Source organism: Rhineura floridana, chromosome 3, assembly GCF_030035675.1.
Source record: "Rhineura floridana isolate rRhiFlo1 chromosome 3, rRhiFlo1.hap2, whole genome shotgun sequence".
NCBI classification, from domain to species: Eukaryota; Metazoa; Chordata; class Lepidosauria; order Squamata; family Rhineuridae; genus Rhineura; species Rhineura floridana.
The window spans coordinates 120,312,437-120,337,263 of NC_084482.1; the positions used below are offsets into that span (position 1 = coordinate 120,312,437).

Consider the following 24,827-nt stretch of genomic DNA (forward strand, 5'->3'; position numbering starts at 1 on the left):
GATCAAATTAAGACGTTGCAGGATATTCACTGGTTGGCAGAGCACAGCATAAGCAGAGGGAAGAGTAGATTTCTTTGTGGTGATGGCATGAGTATGGCCTGAAGAGAACTGGACATTCTTTCGTAGATGTTCTTTAGTCTTGTGCATCTTCCAGTTTTCAGCACTCTCCAAGGTACCTCAGCCTCAGTGTCCTTCCACTTTGGCTGAAGAGGGAAAGACAAAGCCAAGAACTGACTGTGAGAATATGGAAGATGGCAGCTTTGTCATTGTTCATTAAATGGAAATATATATTGACGAGTAGGGATGGGTGAATCTGTCAATCTGTAAAAAAAAAACCTCTTAAAAATGTTTCAGCATTTTAGTATATGTTTCTTCTAAAAAACACTTTTTTGTATGCAGTTTTGAATAAAACACACATTTTTGCAAGCTGTTTCCCCTAATGCAATACTAATATGTGCATCCCTCCCCCCATGTACACATTTTATACACACTTTGGGGGTGGACAATTGCATCATAAAATTCAGAGATGTGTGCATTTTGAAGGACAGCTGTGTTTGGTTTGTGTATTAGTTCAGGAAGTGTGAATTAGGTAGTTTTGTATTAAAAGGGGAACTGAAATCACAATTGGTGTGTAAGGTAAGCTCATCATTGCTATATTTTTTTCAGCATCACTACTCGGTAAAACATTCCCTTTCTCCAAATGTAATTGTTCATTTGTGTCAGAAAATTATTTGTAAGTAAATGTTGAAATGCAACAATTCCAAAATCCCCATGAGACCTTTATTAGGTGTTTATTACCTTTATAATAACTTTATTATTGTCCTAATGGGGATTGGGATTTTTTTCTTATGGGCCAACATAACTACCTTTCATGTATGTGTAATTGGAACCGGGGTAACTGTAGCATTTCTTTTAAATATCTTACAAATTGCAGGCTGCCTATGGAGTAGCTGTGTTCCCCCTTTTTAGTTGAACCTTGTAATGTGTAACTTTTACTCACATGTATGCATTACAGAAATAGCACTGGTTGGCATAGGTGTTGCCATCAGAGCCACAGTGTGGCCTCAACTCCTTGGTGCATGCTGGTTTCGGATACCCACGACAATACTCCTGCAGAAAAAGAAAATGGCACATTTGAAAGTATTCCCCCCTTGACTTTTAGACTGCAAGACCTTTTTGATTATCACACATTTAGTAATATTGAGACACAATGGATATTTATTTATTTATTGTATTTATATACCACCCCATAGCTGAAGCTCTCTGGGCGGTTTACAGTAACTAAAAACATTAACTAAAGTAACTAAAAACAGGATGAAGGCAGATGATCATTCAGCAAGTGTTGACTTATGGTGTGTATGAACCCAGAAGGCAAGCTGATTTATCTTTCTGCCAGGTTGTAAGAGGTGTGATCAGTGTGTCTTAAAATGGTTTTCTCTATTCACCCAGAATTAGTAGATCTCCCTCTAGTGGTTTGACTATTTAACTGTTTAAACACGTCATGCATCTCACGGGTTGGTCCAGTGGATGAATAGGTGCTGTGGCAATGTATCCCTGTGAGACATGTGCATGTGGGACAGGTGCCATGTGTTTTTTCAGAATCACCTCTTGAGGTGGAAATACCGCAGGCCTATTTTATCAGCACTGTGCTAGAGCTGCAACTTGTAAGGGTCCTAAGCACTAATGATGGTGTGAGAGATTATATGAATATGGAGGAAGGTGGATCTTGGTTTCTTTTAGCCCATCCAGAGAGAGAGAGAGAGAGAGAGCAGGCAATCCTCAGGGCAGTATACCCTTTTAAATTATTGGCCCTGGCTCATAGGCTTTGGAGGCTGCTCCCTAATTTGGACCACATTTAACTATGCCCACCAACTGAATATAATGGGATTTAAAGTCTTCCTTTTCATTTTTTTTTTACTTTCAAAAATGGGATGCCATAGAATTAGCAGTTTAAAATGAACATTATTGTTAGACTCTTGACCAAACTTCATGCTGTAACACTGTGACCTGCATTTCTGTCTTCTATATATGTCCTTCTCAACAGGTTGCAGACAGTGCAGTGTGGAGTCTGGAGTGTGAAATTGGAAGCTAAGCCTTAACAGACATGCCCCATGATCAGCAATGATGCTGTGCAATGACACAAATCATCCTTGCTTACAACTTACCTTCCATGCACCCACACTTTTTCTTGGTCTTTCAGTTCCCAAATCCAGGTGGAGATGATAGAGTGCCTAGGATCAGCAATGAAGCCTTACATTGTCCTGGTCCTGTATTTCCCTATCTGAGCCTTACTGTATTGCTAGAGGAGTCCTCCTGAGAGCTGAATCACAGGGTGACTCTATTAAGATATCAGCCAATTTCCCAGCTTTGCAGAGCTGGAGACCTCATGAGATAGCCTTATTTTTTTTAACACTGAATCATAAAAGCAGCTTCAAGCACTGAATAGTTTTTATGTTTTGACATTGTCAGTGTATTACAGGATTTTGATTTGATTTGTAACTTGCGTTGGACCCTTATAATCTGCCTTGGAAGGGTTTGTATCCTAGACAGGAATGAGTACTTTTATCCTAACCATGTTTTCAATTGCATTTTGCTCCCTTTGGCAAAACTAGCATTCAAGCACGATATATTAACACTGCAATCCTATGCCCACTGACTTGTGCATATTTTAACTCTTTTTCAAAATAAAATAAAATAAAATTCCATGAGAAATCACATCCCTTAACTCTAAAGTAACTACAGAGTTAAAATAACTGCAGAGTTATGTCATAAGAATAAATGACACTCACCCATTCCTTTATTGGTTCAGTGGCAACACCTAGAACCAAAACACCCAAAGTATAATCATTATAATGTAAATACATAGTTATTTATTATTTGATTTTGCATACTGCCCTGCATCTAGAGGGATCATAAGGTGGTACACAAAATTACATAAAACCATATATAAACTAATATGTCAATAAGACATCAATAAGACATTTTTCTCCCACTAAAACAATTCGGCAGCAGTCCAAAAAGCAGATCCTATCCACAGTCCTTACCCAAATACCTGTTCGAAAAGATGTGCCTTTAACTATTTTAAACTGTTTTAACTATCTTTACTGAGGGCAACTGCCCTGTCTCCAGAGGAAGGGAGTGCCACAGCCAGAGCACCAGCATGGAGAAGGCCCTTTCTCACATCAGCATACCAAACTCAGCGTCGGTACTGCGAGACAGGCTTCTCCCGCAGAATGAACAGCCTAACTGGGCAGATATGGGAAGAGGCAATCTGTTAAATGTGTGGAACATAAGTCGCTTAAGGCTTTATATATTATTGGGAAAACCCTGAACTGGTTTGAGTAGCAAACAGATAGCCAGTGCAGCTCCCAGAGAATGGCTATCATATACTCATGCTTTGCCATTCTACTCAGTCACCTAGTGGCAACATTCTGTACTAGTTGCAGCTTCCAGACTGCCCTCAAGGGAAGCTCCACATGGAGTGCATTGCAGTAGTTCAGTTTTGAGGTCACAAGAGCATGGATCACTGCTGCCAGGCTCTTACAATCGAGGAAAGTGTGCCGCTAGGACACACACACGAAAGCTAGGAATAGCTGAGGCCTGAGGCCACCTGGGCCAGTAGGTAGGATCTACTGGGAAATCTCTTGGTGATTTGTAGTAGATAAGCAATGAAGATTGATTCCCAATTTTGAAAGAATGCCAACTACTTTTCCACCCCACCAAAGAAGACTCGTGACACAGATATGGTATAATGTTATATTTATTAAATATAACAATCTAAATCCAATTACGCTCAGCCAATTATTCCAATCTAAATTACTTCGGGCAGGTGAGGCTATACCTATCTATGAGGGAATACTCCCTCCCCTTCCAAAGGTAAATAATTCTCCTAATACTGTAACTCCATGGTCAAGGATGAGGGAGAAATTCACCCTCCTTGCTATTGGAGGCAGATGTGTGGTTCCAACCACCGCAGCATGGCCCCGCTGTACAGGCGTTCACCATGATGTGCAAGCCGGTCACCACGTGGACACTCCCCAGATCCCCACCAGGCATTAAGCCCTGATGGTTCCCTAAGGAGTGCCCTTTACCAAAATGCCTTAACCGCCTCAGTTTAACCCCACTATACCTCACCTGCCCGAATTCCATGCCAAGCCAAGCTGACACCACAACCCAACCTTACAAGCCAATCGAATCAAAACCCAAGCAGTATGGAGTAGGCAAAACCCAAGGGATTCTGAAATCAAAATCCCCCCCAAAAAATTCCTACTCGGCCCCATTTTGGCGACCAGCATAGCCCATACCGACGAGGGAGGGAGGGAGGGTGCCGCAAGGCAAAAAAGGCAAACGCTTGGGGGACGGAGCAGCCTTATAACTGCTGCTCAAACCCCTTCCTAATTGGAGGATCAAACCCACGTGACACAGTTCTAGATTTCTAGAACCTTCCCGAGTCTCCTCTCTATTTGGGGTTGTGGCAAAACACACCCCTTAACAGGAACACCATTCTCTAAATTAGGCTATTGTAACAAAGAAAGCTTGGAGGAAAACCAGGAATGGATTTTTGAGTGAAAGTTCTGCAGGCTCAATTCTGGTACTAAAAAACAATTTCCAGGGCAGAGATGCATTCAGAGGTGCCCTGTTCCTTGATTCTTAGGGCATGTCCATCACTCTTTGTAAGCCACTATTTTGTACTTGGCTTCTGCTGGTGGAACTCAAGAACTTGCCAGTGGATCCTGCAAGCCTCGAGTCTGCCCACCCCTATTCTGAGCCTCCAGTGACAAAGCTGGATTGAGGAGTACCCACCGAGTTGTGAATCTTGTTCAGGGACAGTGTGACGCCATCTAGAACAGGTTCTCTCCCCAACTCCCAGACACTGAAACAGCCCATCAACAGTACCTCCAGCTTATCAGGATTCAGGTTCAGTTTACTGGCCAACATCCAGCACAGGACTGCCTCCAGACAGTGGTCTGGCACTTGCACTATCACACCTGATTCAGATGAAATAGTAAGAGACCTGGGCATCATCAGCATACTGGTGACACTGAGCCCCAAATCCCCGGATGATCTCTCCAGTGGTTTCATATAGATGTTAAACACCACGGGGGGCAAAATGGAACCCTGTAGGACCTCACATCACTGACTATGTGTGTTCACAACTGGACCTAACCCCACTTTATATGTTATGGGAGCCATGTGGTGGCTATGAAAAATGAAAGTGTATCGTAATGGGCTTAGGGGGTGTTTTAAACCAAATATGGATTGTCTCCAGAGGATGTGTAGTCCAGGTGCATAGTATCTATACATTATACAGCTTTCAGCAAATGCTAAAGACACACCTCTCTACCCTGGCCTTCAGCTCCTGAGATGTATGATTTCAGAACACACCCTGTTCTTGTGATTGCAATGCGGCTTTAATTCTTTTTAATATTGTATTTTAGATTTTGTAACCTGCCCTGGGAACTATTGGTGAAGGGAATAATGATAATGATAATGATTCCATGTGATAGCATCAGTCCCATATAGAAAGTCATTATAGTTCATGTGTGGAATCCCCAGTAATGCGGAAAAATCTCTTGTAGAAGCCTTGAGAATGTCCATGGCTATTGGGTTCTTTTCTGACATGGAATGTATAATGAGTTTTCAAAGGCAAATCTCTTCAAAAAGCAAACTTTTGTAGTATGATAAATTACTCACCTGAACACAAAAAGAACAGCATCAGAGTGAGAAGGAGACAACTTCCTTGCTTCATTATTGTCCTGGTGGGTGTGGTCCCGCCTGTTAGCTCTCTTTCAAGTTGTAGATGCTTCTCAGATTCTGTTGGCACAGGTGAGATTTAACATCTCTGCCATGTATATATGGAAATCTGTGGTCTTGATTATGAAATGTCCCCCACTCCACTCAATAACGGTAACTTATGGAAATGTGATATTACAGAGGACTGTGGCGTATTGCATCAATTTGAACGGTTCCTTTTCTCTGCAAACCCCAGGAGAATGCAAGAGGCATGTGGCAACTACCTTGTTAGCAAACAGCACATAGAGTAGCTAACAGTTCAAAAAGAATAAATAAAAACCAGAAAAAATACAGCAACATTCTCAATTAACCTTATAGCAAATTATACACAGGCCTCTTGATAAGAGTTATCTAATTTCACTGTTGCAGAAGCAAATAGAGCCATATTGCTTTTTCTAGTCAACTACTTTGTTTTGGTGATTGGGACAATTGTGTTTTTCAGTTAAAAAGTGAGCCAGATACTCGGATCTTGGTTTTCGAGAAGTGTTTCTTTTCAACCCCACAAATGATGCAGCTGTGTTCAGATGATCAAACTGGATAGAAAAGTAGGCACAGAGGAAGGATTGGGATCATACCCACTGGCCCCTCTGCCAGTTACGATGTGATGGTTTTGACTTCTGCCCATGGGCCCATAAGCAAGCACCTCTGTCTACACAGCTTCTGAACATCCCATCTGTTCTGTTCAAAACTGGAGAGGTTTTTGAGAAGAATAGCCCCGCTGGATCAGACCAAGGGTCCAACTCCAGCATCCAGTAGATGCACATTTAATGGGCCAGAGCTGCTCTTCTGACACTGGGGTTACTGTTGCAAATCTAAATGGCAGCAAGGTTGGGGCTGCATGGTTGCACTAGCAGGACCCCACTGCCAATCCAGGACTCCCACTGGTGCAACCACATGGACCTATGCCTCCCCACCCTTCCCCATCCACATCAGCTAAGCAGTAGTGATGCCAGTGTTGGGAGGGCAGTTCTGTCTCAGCACCAGTACCGCTACTGCCAGCATCTTGTTTCCACAATTGGCCAGAAACTTCTGGAAATCCCAGAAGGCGGACATGAAGGCAACAGCCTTCACTTATTGTTGGTCCCCCAGTAACAGGTATTCAGAAGCCTCTGTCATTTAGATGTATCTTAGCTGTCATGAATAAGACCCATCAGCAGCCTTATCTTCCATGAATTTGTGTAGACCCATGCATGATCCTTTATTAAAGCTATTTGTGGTCACCTCCACATCTTATGTTAAAAAGAATTTTCTTTTGTACATCCCAAAGCTAGCAAGTGCCAAACAATTTCATCATTCTATTTTTATGAGAGAAGTAGGGGATGCCTATCTGCTTTCCCCCACACTATTGATAGTTTTATAAACCAGTATGATGCCCATCCTTTGTTCATCAAGGAAGACTAAGATATTTGTGACTTCTTAATTTAGATGACAAAGGATAGACCTTGTTGGACCTCTGAGCATCACCCTGCCTGGAAAAGTTCAAGGAGTTCATCAAGGAGCTCAGTGAACAAGGTTTGGGAGATGAGGAGCAAAGGAAACCAATTCCACATGTGTGCCTCTGGTGTGTTCATTTATGTGTGGTGTGTGTGCACGACTGAATATCATGGAGGTAACTATTTTGACAGTCAGTATTTTTAATGAAGATATGCAACATAGTTATTTTAACATTATCGCTAATTCATTCAGGAACCCCCCCCCATTTTTTTAGCTCAAGAAAGAAATGCATAGAAACTCAAAATATCAAATTTTGTTTGAAGAATGTTAATGGCCCATTCATGCCTTTTACGTATGGTAGAAAGTGAGAGGTGAAATGAGGGACATAACAGCTAAGAGCAGATTGTGATCTCTATATAATAAATATTGTGGCCACCTAGTGCATGTTATTGTTACTACACTTTTTCTTGGCCTTCTAAGGTCTTCCTCTCCCCATTTCTTGTGAATGATGGCCAGCCTGTGTTTGATACATACACACTCACAAAAGCCTAGGGAAATGGGCCAGAGAACTGCTAGAGGGATGGATCCAGAAATCACAGCTGAGCAGACTATACACGGGTGATGGATAAGCAAAGGCATACAGGATGGACAGAGATGCTGTGATGGCTAGGGAGGAAATAAGGCATCATTCACATTGTTATAGACTGTCTCACAGTTCTAAAAGGGACCCATCAGTTCTGTAACTTTTAGAGGGCGTTGGTTGCATTGTCTTGCTTTTTAAAAGTATCAATGATTTTGGAAGATCTGTGCATACTTCCGGGATCTCAATAGAATGAATATGCAGCTTCAAGAGGAATTTCAATGGTAAAAGTGAGGAAGGAGATGATGAGGCACTGCTCAGATCATCAGAAGTGTGGTTCATAAAGGTGAACATCCAAGTGATTAAGCCATATAGTCATCACTTGTTCTCTCCTACCAAGCAAATGTTCTTTGGAAATACTATGTTTGAGGTATTGCTTTCTAAGACAATCTTTACAATACTTTAAAAAATATATATCTTAAAGTCTGAACTAGTAAGACTATTCTTCCTTTCCCCAAATGTTGGGAAGCTTGTTCTTTAATATCATCCTGTGGTCAAATAATCCTTGCATTTGCAAATCCATTTTGTTTGTACCTCATTTCTTGTGAGTTGCGACAACAGTGTCATCATCACATCATAAACCACGACATCCGCAGCCAAAGCTGCACATGGCAGCAGCATGCATAGTTTCTGAAACTTTGATCAATCAGGTGGCATTGCACATGCATTCCCAGATACATGAGATGGCACATGTTTGTTTATTTTGCACAAAGAAGCTCAGTCTGGAGGGCAACTTGCAGAGGAAGTGTTTAAAGATATTGGTTGTCCTTGTTGGATCAAGGCAATTATTTGTTAAGGTTTTTTAAAAAAACTCTTGTTTTTTCCTTTAAATGAACCTTAACTGGCATGATTTTAATGTGACAGATCCCTGGTTTTAGTTCTTAGCAAAGAAACAATCTAATTAACATTAATCACCATCTGGGTTTTTGAAAGGTAGGTTGACCTCACCCTTGATCTCAAACCTAAGGGATGCCCAAGCACCCCAGAATTCCTCCCATCGACTAGAAACTGTGATAAGGAGGAATTCCCATATATTTAGTGACAAAGGGATATAGGTATTAAACTTTATACTAGTTGCTTTGCAAAAGATGCTGCATTAACTGCTGACTGGGGCCACAATAAACAACAGCATGTCAACCTAATGGTGGGTCTTTCGTTGCAATTTTACTGTCTCCAAAATTTCCCAAGAAGTGTCCATGAGTGAATCCTAGAGATCAAAAATGTTTTCATTGTTTTGCTAAACAATGAAAGGGGTATGCTGAAAGGAGCTGAAACTAGGCTGAAAAGAGTAAGAGAATGTTATTTTGTTGCTGTTGCACAATTCTGCAACATATAATGTACAGCATGTATACATAATGTGCAACATGCCTGTTCACACATATAACACCAATTCTGGCACGGTTGCACTGGCTACCAATTAGTTTCTAGGCTCAATTCAAAATGCTGATTTTGACCTATAAAGCCTTGTGAGGCTCAGGACCTGAATACCTCAAGGACCGCCTCTCCCTGTATGAACCAACCCAGACCCTACGTTCATCATCAGAAGTCCTTCCTCATGTGCCCCCTGCATGGGAGGCTCGGAGGATGGCAACACAAGAAAGGGCCTTTTCAGTGGTAGTCTCCCTGACTCTGGAATGTTCTCTCCAGAGACAGGTGCATGGCACCATTTCCACCCACCTTTAGACACCAAGCAAAAACCTTTCTTTTCACTTAGGCCTTGGCCCTTGATGTGTGCTGTTCCAATTATTCTTTTTATTATTTAGTGGGTTTCTAAGTTTTAATTGACTATTAGGTATGTTTGTGTTTGGTTTTTACTGTATTGAAGAGTTTTAGATTTTATTGATTTATGTGTTTTTAATCTATGATTCTTGCTTTACATTCTTGTATGTTTTTAAATTGAAGAGTTTTAAATTTTATTGATTGTATGTGTTTTTATTGATGATTCTTGTTTTAAATTCACTAATAGGCAAAAAAAAACCCTTGCGTTTTAATAATGTACCTATAGCTAACAGCTATTTCTATCAAACTTTAAAATCAGGGAAATTGGGCAGCTATGGTGAATGCAGCAGGGGAGCAGGACAGTGGCGTCACTAGGGTTGGTGTCACCTGGTGCGGTAACTCATGGTGTCACCCCCATGGACCTCCTCCCGTATCAGACCATACAGAATCCTTAGTAATGTTTTTTGTACTAATGTTACTCGTAAATCGTAATTCCTATATATCACTGAATGTAATGGCAATAGTAGTGACATAAACAACTAGCAAAATTAAAATTACACCTTTAAATTACAATATCATACGCACAGCTCAAATTCTTGCTCTTATTACTAATGGGAGTTAATTATCTTGCGTATGCCCATAGTAAATTTTCAGATACTTTCAGACCCTCAGCAATTTTCAAGTGGTCTACGTAGAAGAAAGGTTTGGGAACCCCTGGAATAAGACACCTGCTTATGTCCCTATGCTGCTCTCACCCCTCATTTAGGCGCCTGGGATGCTTGCGTGTGGACACACCTCCTTACAATTATGGAAAGTGATACTTAATAATAAGTCTCCAGACACAAAGTTACATAGGTATTTATCAGTTGTTTAGTAGAAAATTCAGAGCTGCAGGGTTCCTTCATGATAGTTACAGCCACGTACACCCTTTTTTGCTCCTGGATTAAGAATGAGATCTTTGTTAATGCATTCTCTCACAACAACAAACATCTCTAGGAGCCAATATATTGGAGAAATATAAAATAAATACAAATAAAAAGGGGGGAGGTGAAGAGACCTTAAATGTGCTACTCACCATCTCTCAGCCTATCCTCCCCTCAGGATGAAAACAATGGAGAACCATGACCACCCCCAGGAAGAAGGGCACACTTAAAATGTAGAGGAAAAAATCATCTACAACCATAGTATGAAATCAAATACTTATTGGGACACAGTATGAAGAAATATTTATATAAACATGACTCTCAAATATGTTTATGAATTACACAATCTGTAAATATATTTATAGTGCAATCCGATGTTTGTTTACTCAGAAGCAAGCCCCAATGTATTCAATGGGGCTTACTCAAACTGGGAAGTATGCAGAGAACTACAGCCTCAAGTGATAAGGAACTTGTTCTTTCAACTTGTTCTTTTAAGTTGAGACCTTTTCCAAGTCTGAGTCTGTGTTGGAATTGCTTTTTAATATGTTTTTAAGCCTTTTCTTTTTTTTAAAAAAAATGTTTTTTTAGAGCTTTAAAAAAATATTTTCAAATATGTTTTAATATATTTTAAAGTCTGTTTTTATGATGTTTTAAAGTGCTTTTAGTGCTTTTGTTTGCCGCCCTGGGCTCCTACTGGGAGGAAAGGCGGGATATAAATCAAATAATAAATAAACTTCATTCACCCAACCCAAAATAAAGAATCATGCCTCTTTAGGCTGTTTTCCAACTGTTTATTCTTGCATTATGGTTATTGGATTTTAAATGGCTTTATTTCTTGTTGTGAGCTGCCTTGGTTTCCAACCCTACCTCACAGGGTCGTTGGAAAGACTATACACACACACTGCAGATGTATAAATACATACAGCCCATATAATAGTTTATTGTCAAACCAGTTGGTCATTGCAGAAAAATCGGTATTAGTTTTAAAAAAAACAGTATTCGTTTCCTACAGAATAAAAACTGTAATACCTAAGTAAGCCCTACCTACTTGCTTTAAAATAGGACTGGAGGAGGGAGGGACAGAAAGACAACAGAAACACAATTCTTTTTTACATTCACTCCAAAGTCCCATTGATTTTCAGCACATTCATAACCATGTCTACTCAAAAGTAAATCCTATAGAATTCAGTGGGATTTACTCTGGAGATATGGGATTAGCAATGCTTTTACCCCCACAAAAGCAAGTATTGGGAAGGTTTTGAAAACACTGCCCAGGATCTGACTCCTACACACGAGGGGAAAAAACTGACATGTATATACTTACCCAATTTATGACCATTTTCTGGCCTTGCAATGAGATTTACTAGACACTGCCACAGGTCAAACAAACACTTCACTGATTGGCTGCAATCCTGAACGGGCGGGGTTAAAGCTACAAAGCGCTATACAGTAGTTTAAAAAAAGATTTAACAGTCGGGGCGGCTGACGTTTTTATGTATATCTCGAGAACCGGACCACCTAGAAACTTAATTTTTTTAAAATTAAAGCTGAGAATCACCCCCCTCTGATGGTGTCACCTGGTGTGGTCTGCACCCCGCGCCCCCCCCAGTGACGCCACTGGGGGGCGGCTCACTTTTTTATGTATATCTCGAGAACCGGACCACCTAGAAACTTAATTTTTTTTTAATTAAAGCTGAGAGTCACCCCCCTCTGATGGTGTCACCTGGTGCGGTCCGCACCCCCCGCACCCCGCTAGTGATGCCACTGGAGCAGGAGACCTGATCTCCTCCCTCAGATATTGTACTTCCCTACAAAGTTTGTCACTGCAGTTGCCTTGAAACCAGTGCAACCTTTCTTTCATAGATGGTTGCTGTTTCTGCTTTGCATTTGTTCTCAGGCATGAGCAAGATGATGTTCTGATATGTACTCCAGTTATGTGAAAGCAGAGCTAGTATTTTTAAAGAATCTAGGTAGTGACTTGTGTTGTAGTAAAACCTTGTCTCAGTGCAAAGACACAGTGCAGAAAATAAAGATATAATTTTATGATTATCAAGTAAATCAGTGCCTCTTCTCCTTTGGTTGGAATGCATAAAATAGAATCTGCAGCAGAAGACCTGGGAGAAATCAGATACTGTGGGCTGCAGGGCTTTTTTTGTGACTCTACTCACAGGTACTGAGTACTGGCACTTCCCCCCCCCTGCCCATGGCAGCCATTTCATGCTGGCAACCATGGTACTTTTTTCAAGATATGAGTACTGGCACCTCATTTGTAACCAAAAAAGCACTGGTGGGCTGGATCCTGCATATTTGTAGCTAAAGATGGTAGGATACCCTTAAGTTTACCATGCTGAGCTTGACTTACGTTGTCTCTTCATTTTATATTTCATGGTTAATGCTTGATTGCATGACAGGGTGGTCCCTGCCACCTTGAAAGAGGCCATGGTCCAGCTACTCTTAAGTAAGCTGGCCCTGGACAAGTTGGTTTGCACTAACTACTGACCATTCACAAATACCCACTTTTTAAGGAAGGTGGTGGAGAGCCCCAGCAGATGGATCATCATCAAGTTAGGGATATGCACACATTTCAAGTTACTGCCACACTTGCATGTGTTCATGTCTACATCCATTCCATTCCAGTTATGTGAAAGTGATTTACTTTGACTTGCAGTTTTTGTTGTTTTAAAAATAATAAATGAGCGCTTATAATTTATTTACACTGATATGAAATGGTCCAAGGCAGCCCTTTAAAACTTTCCCAGTTTTTTCTTATAAGTAAAAACTACTCCAGCTACAAAGCCTGACTGCTGCCACCACTATTGCATGAGCTTTGAAAACAAGGCCTCAACTGTCCCTGTGAGCACTGAGATGCGGTGATGTCCCACCTATCTCATATAGCAACTTTGTACAGAAAAAACAAGGGATATAGAAATAATTTTAATTGGCTCAAGCCAATTGTTTTGAAGGAATTTGGAATTCTGTGGGTAGTTCTGGAGAGGAGAAGATATTGCCTTGAGATATTGGAGTTATACCCTTTTTTTTTGCCTCTGTGATATCAATAGAAGGTGATTATGCATGCCTTTGGTGTTACATTCTGGCTATTGTTATATTGTAATTTGTTTCTGTCAGAACACTGTCGTGTAGACGGTAATATCATTTTCAATTCTGGAATATATAGTATTTTATATATCTAAGAATAGCAAACAATGTGTAATTTGGGATGAAAGGATTTTCCCTATACCATACCATTATTATTTCTCTGGTTTGTTCTGATCTACTTTCCACTAGCACCCTCTTCAGGCACTCTACTCGGTTGGAAAACCAACATGCAAGTAGGGACAAGCACCCCATTGCCATTCCCATAATCCTCCATGAGCTGAAGGGTGAACTTCTAAAGTGGGGAGGCTCTTGTACTCATGGATCTTCCAACTGATCTTCCAACTTATTGGTGGTGAAAGAGACAGCAATGAAGACAGCAGTACTCATGCACATGTTGCTTTTACATGTGAATAGAATGCCCAGAGAGGCCCTTCATCTTCCGAGATGGCCTTGATCTTATGGGAGAAGAGAAGAAAGAGATGAGTGCTGCTATTTTTGGGTGGGTGGGCTGGTGAGATGATAACTATGCATCTTGTGTTACTTAGTTCCATTTTATGGCTAGTCTTTTAGACTTTCTGTAGTCCTTTCAAGAGCAGTATGTATTTCGGAGTATAGGGCGTCCTGTTATGTTGGTCTCAAAATTTTCCAGGCAAAATTGCTCATCCGAATTCAATGTGTCTCCAAAGCTAGGCTTCCCATTGTTATCCCAAATCCATTCTTTTCTTGTTTCTCTAAAAAAAGACTCAAACATTAGTCGCTCTGTGCCTACTGTCTAATATGCCTTCACATTTGCTTCTCAGGAACTCCCTCATTCTCTTCTCTCTTTCACTCTCTGTTTCCTTTCTTCCATTTGCTCAGATCTGGAGACACATAGATATCCTATGATGATTATCAACCAGCATGCTTGTGGGTGAGCTGCAAAAGCACAAAGCAGGCAATGGGTGCACTGGACAAATATGCTTTCCTTCCTGAAGCTAAAACCCTAACCCTTCAAATAGTTATACGTGGATCTAGTATGGATCTGGTATTGAATTAGAAAAAGCAATGTCGCAATACATTCCATTGTATAAAAGGAGACACTACAGGAGAAATCAAAACAAGACACAGTTGCAGGTGAAATATTTTTAATAGCAAATTAGATCTTATTATGCAGCATTTGCTATTAGGAAATAAGGCAAAGATGCCTCTTGGTCATCTGCCAAGTACTCAGCATGCTCCCAAATGCTGGAGGAACAGAGCCCCACCACTTGTCCTAGAAAGAAAAGGGTAACACACATTGAAATTATGAGTCTGGGTAACTGGAGTCATGAAACAAAGTTACGTAACTTTTAAAAATCTGCAGCTGTTATCTTGGGAAACATGACTATTTGAGGCAAGTGTTTCCCCTAGAACTACATCCCTCTATGCAGTAAATGAACATTTTGGTTTCTAATCTAAACCACTTTCATTACAGAAAATCAATCAAAAACTTGGGCTAGTGAAGTCTTTCCATTTAAGCAGAAGAGACAGTCCAAATGGAATTGTCAGTATAAGCTGAGGTGGCTAGGGGTACCTTGCATAGTTGGTTAGGCACATAATGCACCAATTGTTAACTCATATTCAGTATTTCTGTGAGATTTTGCGAATAAGGAAAAAACTCCCAAGTATAGTTTGGAAGGCAGCATGATTGTGAGACTATGGGATGTATTCAGCGCAAGTCAAATGTTTTGTTAGCACAGGTATTTTTCCTTGTGCAACAGAATGTTCTCCCTCTTTCTTTACCTCGTGCAACTCCTAAATCTGTTCTGGGTTTTTCCCCAAGCATCTAGAGCAGATCTGAGAATAATGCAGGGCCTGCACAGGGTGAGGAGAGAGGGAATCCCCTTGTGCTGGTTGAAGTTGTTCCACGGGTGCAAGGGTTTAGTTGAATACTGCCCCATATTTTTAACCCCTTCCACTGAGAAAAGCGAGTCAAGCAATTTGGGTACATAACTATACACCAGTTCTGGAGAATCTCTCGCCTAATGACTTGTTTCCCATTCTATCAAAAATATTCCATTGTAATATTAAGTCAATGAGGAAATGCCAAGAGGTCATCTTTCAATCGTATCATGTTATCACCACTTTAGTTACTCAAAAACAATTAATAATCTCTATACATACAGGAAACTCATGCAGAATTCACACTTGTTGCCATAGGTCTTGCCATCAGAACCACAGTGAGGATCCAAGTTCAAGGGGCACATTGGTGTTTCTAGGGAGAACTGGCTGCAATCGACCTGCAAACAGAGAAACAGGGTATTATAAATCTGCCCCCTGGTTAAATACACAGGGAAAAGGGGGCACATTATGATTCTATCCTTTTTTTCAGTTCCCATTTACTCCACAAGGAAGAAACAAGTAGAAGACTGAACCAAAGGAAAATAGTTGAATACATTTCTCAAGTGTGGGCTTCTTAGCTGGCAACCTAGAGCATCGATGAATAAGAGGCAGCATAAAACAAATGAAACCCAAATAATTCACAAGCAGAAGCTGAGATGACCAGTGTTATGGAAGAGAGAGAGAAAAATTTCTCTAGCCACTTTCTCCATGCCATGCATCATTTTCTACACTTCTATCATGTCACCCCTTACATGTTTTTCTATAAACAAAAAAGCAATCCTGAACAATTCAGCATCATCAGCGAACTTGGCCACCTCACTGCTCATCCCTAACTCTAGATCCAAACTTGGATCTAGGATTGCAATACTGATCCTTGCAATACCAATCCTTGGGGGACTTCACTTTCTACATCCCTGCATTGGGAGAACTGACCATTTATTTCTACTCCCTGCTTTCTGTTTCCTAGCCAGTTCCTAATCTACAGGAGGACCTCTCCTCTTACTCTATAACTACTAAGCTTATTCAGGAATCTTTGATGACCTTGTTGAAAGCTTTTTGAAAGTCCAAGTACACTATGCCAACTGGATCACCTCTATCAATATGCTTGTTGACACTCTCAAAGAACTCTAATAGGTTAGTTTGACAAGACTTAACATTGCAGTAGCCTTGCTGGTTCTGCTTCAGCAAGGCTTGTTCTTCTACATGCTTGGTTATTTTATCTTTAACAATACTTTCCACCAATTTTCCCGGGACAGGCATTAAGCTAACTAGCCTGTAATTTCTGTAATGCTGTCACATTGGCTACTTCCTAGTCCTCAGGTATGGAAGTGCATCTGAGGGGTAAGTTAAATATTTTTCTTAGGTTAGCAATTTCACATTTGAGTTCCATGAGAACTCTTGGGTGGATGCCATCCAGAAACAATGATTTGTCAGTGTTTATTTTGAGAACTTCATCTGTCATCATCAATATTTGTCTCAGTTCCTCAGACTCCCTTTCCTGGAAAAATTTGTTCAGGCATGGGGATCTCCCCGATTGCCCCCCCTGTGAATGCGTGCTCTCCCCAGGAAAGCTCACCTTGTACTGACATTGACATCTTTTCTCACCAGGCAAACATACTTCTTTTCTCCCAGGTGTCTAAGTGTTATTTTGAGTGTTATTTTTTTTTTTGCAGACATTGTTAGGGTGTGTGGGTATATGTGTAGTGATATACACATATGAACACACATCGGTCTTTGGTGGTTAGACCAATGTTAGGGGATGGAGGGATCATTTTTATTGTTTGATTACTTTGTACTGTTCTTTGCTTTTGATTATTTAGTTTTCCACATGCTGTATTTTACTATTATTTATAAATTACGTTGAGATGCTTCTGATGCGTCTGAAAAATAACTCATAAGTTTAATAAATTTCAACTACCCCACCTGCCGAAAATCACACTACAGTTTTGCCAATCCGGGTCTGCAGAGTTAATCTCTCCCCATAAAACTCTATGTATGCTTACCTCTGCACATTTTCCATCATGCTTCTTACCCACATGCTTGCCGAACTCCCTGGGTAACAGAAGAGATAAGGAAGTTTTAACAAATATTTTCCGGTATTTTGGATTGGTAAAACAGATTGCAGCCAGCTCTAGTGAACCTTGCAGGCTGCATGCAAAAGCCCCATTGAACTAGTATTACTACCGACTTTTCCAACAGTGAGATCCATTGAGTAAAAATATGTGCTATAGGTAGAGAGTAGTGGATGAATCTGTCAATTATGGTTTCTCTCATTGTTCCTGCCTTAAGTTCTATTCACCACCTTTCCACATCAATTTGTGATTTTTTTTAAAAGTATCAGTTTTGAAGGATAGCTGTGTCTTGGTTCACAGATTGTTTTGGGAAGTACAGATTAGTTTGGTATGCATTAAAGTGTGAACTGAATTTTTCTTCCATCCCTAGTAGAGAGTCAGTGTTTATGTGATTTATAGCACATTGGATTTATGCAGAGATCACTGAGGGCTGGATCTCAGTTGGTTATCTTGACCAAGGGCTTATCCAAATGGAGCGGGATAATCCACGGTTTCCATATTCGGTTTGTCATTTGATAGTCCTCACTTTACCTTTTAGTTTGCTCTTTCCCAATTAAAAAAAACGCTTTTCTGCACCCACACACGCAGCGGTAAGACCCCTACATTCTTTTTGCTTTTTCCAAGCTCTGCCTCTAAAACCTCCCCCTGTCAACCAATTGGTCTGCAAAAAAATTACGTATGCTCCTCTTCCCCTTTGCAACGAAGCACAATATGGCTGTAAAGGAGTTCTCGCCTCGGAAGGAAAGGCTGCTGGTCGGTTTCACGCCTGTCTTGTTTGTATTTGTGATATTATGCTTAAATGAATGTATGCTTTTCTGCCTTTATTGATATTTAAGGAGATACACATGCTGGCAATTGCACTTATTTCTCCAAAAAAGCAAGAAACGTGTCACCCCCCCCTCCTTCTCCCTTTCCTTCCCACGGAGAATGAAATTGACAAAGCTTTCCGAGCAGGCTTGAAACCGACCAGCAGCCCTTTTTTTGTTTGTATTTGTGATATTACACTTAAACAAATGTATGCTTTTCTGATTTGAAGCAGAAACCCCAGCAAGTGGAATGAAATTGACAAAGCTTTCTGGAGGCAGGCTGAAACCGACCACCCCCCCTTTCTCGCTTGCTGTGCATTGCAGATCTCACCCAGAGTGGCAGCCCAGTTTGCAGGCTGGCAAAAAATAAAATGCATCTGCGCAGTAGTTGCAGACCCCCCCCCCAACACCCCACCATTGCGATGATTGGTTCAATTTTCCCGGGCTTATTCTCGCACATGTGCAAAAGTGCAGATACGTGATTAGCTGGAATGAGGAGAAGGGGCAAGGGGAAACTTGGGGATCCAAGGAGGGCTTCTTCAGGATGGGCTTTACAATTGCCTCCTTGAGGGCTGATGGCATCACACCCTCTTTCAAGGATGCGTTTACCACTGCCTTGATCCCCTCACCCAACTTCTCTCTGCATCTCATGATGAGCCACGATGGGCAAGGGTCAGTTAGACAGGCGGTAGGCCTTACAGTCAAGAGCACCTTGTCCACATCCTCAGAAGAGAGAGGCCGAAAATGATCCCAGCATACCGGCGTGCAACTGGTCAACTCTGGTTCATTCACTGTATCCACGGTGCACGGGATCGAGCTCCGTATGTGTTTGATTTTATCAGCAAAGTGCTGTCAATCTGTCAATTATGGTTTTTCTCAGTGTTGTATTGTTCCTGTCCTAAAATCTGTTCACCACATTTCCACATCAATTTGTGATTTTTTTTTAAAAAAAATTCGCATGAAAATTAATCAGCTTTTTAGTGTGGATTTCTCCTAATATTCACATTATTGTAATATATACATACTTATGCGCACTTCTAATATCCAGTTTTGTACATTTTCTTGTTTGTTTGAAGAATTACATTACAAAATTCAGAGAAGTATCAGTTTTGAAGGATAGCTGTGTCTTGGTTCACAAATTTTTTTGGGAAGTACAGATTACTTTGGTATGCATTAAAATGTGAACTGATTTTTTCTTCCATCCCTAGAGAATCAATGTTTATGTGATAGCATGTTGGATTTACACACTGAATCTCAGTTGCTTACCTTGGCCTACAATAATTTCTCAGTGTCAAGCTAATCTGTTAAAGGGTTGTGATGATAAAATGGGAATGTTCCCATGTAAGACGTATGGCCACCTTGGGAGGAGGGTGGGATGGGAAAAGGACCAATAAGATCAGTCTAATGCTATATTATTACAACTAATCATAGCCATCAGTTGCTCAGCAAAGAATGTTCTGTATCTTCATAACTTACTTGTTTTGGCGACACAGATCACATTCGCTGGGATAGGTGATGTCATCTGTTCCGCAGACTGGCATATAGATCCTTTTGCAGGCTATGCTTCCTGTCCCTTTCACACCAAGGTACTTACTGCAATCTACCTAGAAAAAGAAAACAAATAGCATTTTATGGTAAGCCTGTCTACTCAACAGTCCTCCTTTATATAACCTCTCTGTGTTCATGTTTTCATCTTTTAAAGTTTCTAAGCAATGACAGGAGAAAGGAGAGCACATTATGAATCTATTATTCTTGTTTCAGTTCCCATTTTTCCACAAGGAAGAAACAAGAGGAGGATGGAACCAAGGGAAAACTTTCGAATGCTTTTCTTAAGTATGGGCTTCTTAGCTGGCTGCCTCAGGCATTGTTGAATTAGAGACGCATAAAACAAGTGAAACCCAGAATATACAGAGTAGCCAGATCATTCACAAGCAGATCCTGAGATGATCAGTGTTATGAGAGAGGGAGGGAAAAGAATCTCTAGCCGCTTTCTCCATGGTGCTGAGTGTTGCTAGGTGATGCCCTTTTCCCCTCACAGAGTTTCAATCAGAGCAGCTGACTGTTAAACCACTCTGCCCACTGGAGCTCAGTCAGGGAAATAGGAGTTTCCTCTCAGCACCCTTCACAAACTACACTTCCCAGGATTCTTTGGGGGAAGTTATGACTGTCTAAAGTGAAATAAATGTCTGGCATGAGTGTGGCCCTCTGACTAGCCAAGCCAAACAGCTCTGAGTCTGGCTTTTAGAACACTGACAGTTGGTTCTTACTGAGCATGCCCAGGCTTATCATTGACTTCAATGCGAAATTTCTTAAATTAATTCAAAATCAGTTAGGCATTTTTTAAACTTAAACTGCAGAAGATGAAGGTCAGATTATGGGGCAAGGTCAGTAATAGGATTACCGGTACTTTGTGAACATGGCTGATTTTTAATTAATTTCAACAAATTATGAGACGACTGACAGAAAAAAGTCCAACATGGGTCTGGTTTTTTTTCTCTTTTTACACTTTGAACTCTCAATTCTCTCTGACTGGTTTTGGTATCGCAATGAAAATTTAGAGGGTTGTTAAGCAAGCATTTCTGAGTTCAGGACTATACGATCTGTAAGGTTTTGTTTTGAAATGAGCTTATGGGAAGCATTAGAATGGCATGGGGGTATTTTCAATTTAACATTGCAGAATGTGAAAAATCCATGCTGGCTATAGTATGAGTATTTTTTTTTCTTTGCAGACATTATTGGTGTGTGTGTATATGTGTAGAGATATACACATATAAACACACCCATCTGTCTTTGGTGGTTAGACCAATGTTAGGGGAGGGAGGGATCATTTTTGTTGTTTGATTACTTTGTACAGGGCTGGACCCAGGCATGCTGGGGCCCTTGGGCACAAGCCTGCCACGGGTCCCGATGCTCCCCTTCCGAGATTTGTGGCAGGACCACTGCTGCGTATCACAGGGTGGGAGCTTCAGAGCCCCCGCCATTCCCTCATTCAACCTACCTTTCTTGGCTGTGTTGTGCAGCTGTGCGTGCATGGCACGCAGGACTACCCTTATTCAAGATAGCAGCTGAGGTTTCCCTAAGGGGCTGAAGCCTCTGCCATCATCTTGGCTGATGGCAGGGATGTGTGTGCATAGCACACATGCGTGCCATCAGCCAAGATGGCAGCAGAGGTTTCAGCCCCTTAGGAAAGCCTCGCCTGCCATCTTGGTTAAGGGCAGTGCTGTGTGCACTGTGCGCGCAACCATGCAACACATCCAAGAAAGGTAGGTTGAGCGAGGGAATGGCAGGGGTTTCGAAGCTCCCACTCTGCAATATGTGGCAGTGATACTGCTGTGAATCACAGAAGGGAAGCGGAGGGGCCCCACCTGGCCACCCTTTGGAGCCGGCCCTGACCCTGTAGTGTGCTTTGCTTCTGATTATTTTGATTATTTTGTTTTTCATATGTTGTATTGAAAATTATGTTGAGATGCTTCTGTAAAATGACTCATAAGTTTAATAAGTTTCAATTCCCCTGCCCGCCCAAAACCACACTATAATTTGGCCAATCAGGTTCCACAGATTCAATTTCTCCCCACAAAACTCTCTGTATGCTTACCATTGCACATTGGCCATTATGCTTCTTACCCACTTGCCTGCTGAACTCCCTAGGTAAGAGAAAAGTTAATGAAATTTTTAGCAAATATTTTCCTGTATTCTGGGTTGGTAAAACAAACTGCGACCAGCTCTTGTGAACTTTGCAGACCACAGGCAACCCCCCCCAATCAAACTACTTCCCCTATCTATTTTTCCAACAGTTAAGTCCATGGGGTAAAACCATGTACTACTACAGTTAAAGAATAGGGATGGACAAATAATAATAATATAATAATAATAATAATAAATTTAATTTATGTGTCGCCTATCTGGCCGGTGACCACTCTAGGTGACGTACATACAATAAATATAGCAAAATACAATACAAAAATACAGTGTAATAGTATAAATTATAAAACAAACAATACATAATAGGAGGCATGTAAACAAAAATATTAAGCTTCCCCAGAAATCCCAAAAGCCTGTTGAAAGAGCCAGGTCTTTAAGGCCTTGCGGAACATATTCAGGGAAGAGATGTGCCGAAGATCTTGTGAGAGGGAGTTCCAGAGGGTGGGGGCCGCCACTGAAAAGGCCCTCTCTCTAGTACCTGCCAATCTAGCTGCTTTGGTCGGCGGGACTGAGAGAAGGCCTTGTGTGGCCGATCTTGTTAGGCGGCATGATTGGTGGCATTGTAGGCGCTCCTGTAGATAAACTGGGCCGAGACCATATAGGGATTTAAAGGTTAATACCAACACCTTGAATTGGGCTTGGAAAACAACTGGAAGCCTGTGTAGATCGAACAACACTGGCGTGATGTGGTCCCAGCGATGACTGTTTGTGAGTAGTCGAGCTGCCGCATTTTGTATAAGTTGTAGTTTCCGGACTGTTTTCAAGGGTAACCCCACGTAGAGTGCATTACAGTAATCTAATCGAGAGGTGACCAGGGCATGCACTACCAGTGGGAGCTGATGGACAGGAAGGTAGGGTTGCAGCCTACGTACAAGGTGTAGTTGATACCAAGCTGCCCGGCTCACAGCTGAAATCTGAGCCTCCATGGACAGCTTGGAATCAAGTACAACCCCGAGGCTGCGGACCTGGTCCTTTAGGGGTAAACTCACCCCATTGAACTTCAGGTCAACAGTTCCCAACCTTCTCTTGTCCCCCACGAGCAGTACCTCGGTCTTGCCGGGGTTCAGTTTCAGCCTATTTCTTCCCATCCATCCACTCACGGACTCCAGGCACTTGGACAAGGTTTCCACAGCCAGCTCTGGCGAAGATTTAAATGAGAGATAGAGCTGAGTGTCATCCGCATATTGGTGACACTGCAGCCCAAATCTCCTGATGATCGCCCCCAGCGGCTTCATATAGATGTTAAATAGCATGGGAGAGAGGATAGAGCCCTGTGCGACTCCACAATTATGCGGCCAAGGGTCTGAAACCTCCTCCCCCAATGCCACCTGTTGGTACCTATTAGAGAGAAAGGAACGGAACCACCGTAATACGGTGCCTCCTATTCCCAATCCCTCTAGGCGATATAAAAGGATACTGTGGTCGACAGTATCAAAAGCCGCTGAGAGATCAAGGAGGACAAGGAAGGTGAATTCTCCCCTATCTAATGCCCTCCTCATATCATCCACCAGAGCGACCAAGGCTGTTTCAGTTCCATGACCAGTCCTGAAGCCCGATTGGTATGGATCTAAGTAATCTGTTTCATCCAAGTGTGTCGACAACTGATTGGCCACCACTCGCTCAATGACCTTGCCCAAGAATGGTAAATTCAAAATTGGGCGAAAGTTATTAAAAACTTGGGGATCCAAGGAGGGCTTCTTCAGGATGGGCTTTACAATTGCCTCCTTGAGGGCTGATGGCATCACACCCTCTTTCAAGGATGCGTTTACCACTGCCTTGATCCCCTCACCCAACTTCTCTCTGCATCTCATGATGAGCCACGATGGGCAAGGGTCAGTTAGACAGGTGGTAGGCCTTACAGTCAAGAGCACCTTGTCCACATCCTCAGAAGAGAGAGGCCGAAAATGATCCCAGCATACCGGCGTGCAACTGGTCAACTCTGGTTCATTCACTGTATCCACGGTGCACGGGATCGAGCTCCGTATGTGTTTGATTTTATCAGCAAAGTGCTGTCAATTGTCAATTATGGCTTTTCTCAGTGTTGTATTGTTCCTGTCCTAAAATCTGTTCACCACATTTCCACATCAATTTGTGATTTTTTTAAAAAAAATGTTCGCATGAAAATTAATCAGCTTTTTAGTGTGGATTTCTCCTAATATTCACATTATTGTAATATATACATACTTACGCGCACTTCTAATATCCAGTTTTGTACATTTTCTTGTTTGTTTGGAGAATTACATTACAAAATTCAGAGAAGTATCAGTTTTGAAGGATAGCTGTGTCTTGGTTCACAAATTTTTTTGGGAAGTACAGATTACTTTGGTATGCATTAAAATGTGAACTGATTTTTTCTTCCATCCCTAGAGAATCAATGTTTATGTGATAGCATGTTGGATTTACACACTGAATCTCAGTTGCTTACCTTGGCCTACAATAATTTCTCAGTGTCAAGCTAATCTGTTAAAGGGTTGTGATGATAAAATGGGAATGTTCCCATGTAAGACGTATGGCCACCTTGGGAGGAGGGTGGGATGGGGAAAGGACCAATAAGATCAGTCTAATGCTATATTATTACAACTAATCATAGCCATCAGTTGCTCAGCAAAGAATGTTCTGTATCTTCATAACTTACTTGTTTTGGCGACACAGATCACATTCGCTGGGATAGGTGATGTCATCTGTTCCGCAGACTGGCATATAGATCCTTTTGCAGGCTATGCTTCCTGTCCCTTTCACACCAAGGTACTTACTGCAATCTACCTAGAAAAAGAAAACAAAT

General features: G+C 41.5%; 1 protein-coding gene across 1 annotated transcript; it reads right to left on the reverse strand.

The window, feature by feature from the left end:
* Positions 1-234: 234 nt before the first annotated feature.
* Positions 235-24,790, reverse strand: LOC133378783 (ovoinhibitor-like; the record flags this gene model as incomplete). Its single annotated transcript, XM_061613408.1, has 10 exons — positions 235-321; positions 1,001-1,110; positions 2,790-2,818; positions 5,695-5,814; positions 14,850-14,857; positions 15,748-15,863; positions 17,469-17,517; positions 19,820-19,947; positions 21,939-21,987; positions 24,681-24,790. Coding segments are annotated over 10 exons (777 nt in total), but the record flags the coding sequence as incomplete, so codon positions are not given.
* Positions 24,791-24,827: the final 37 nt, after the last annotated feature.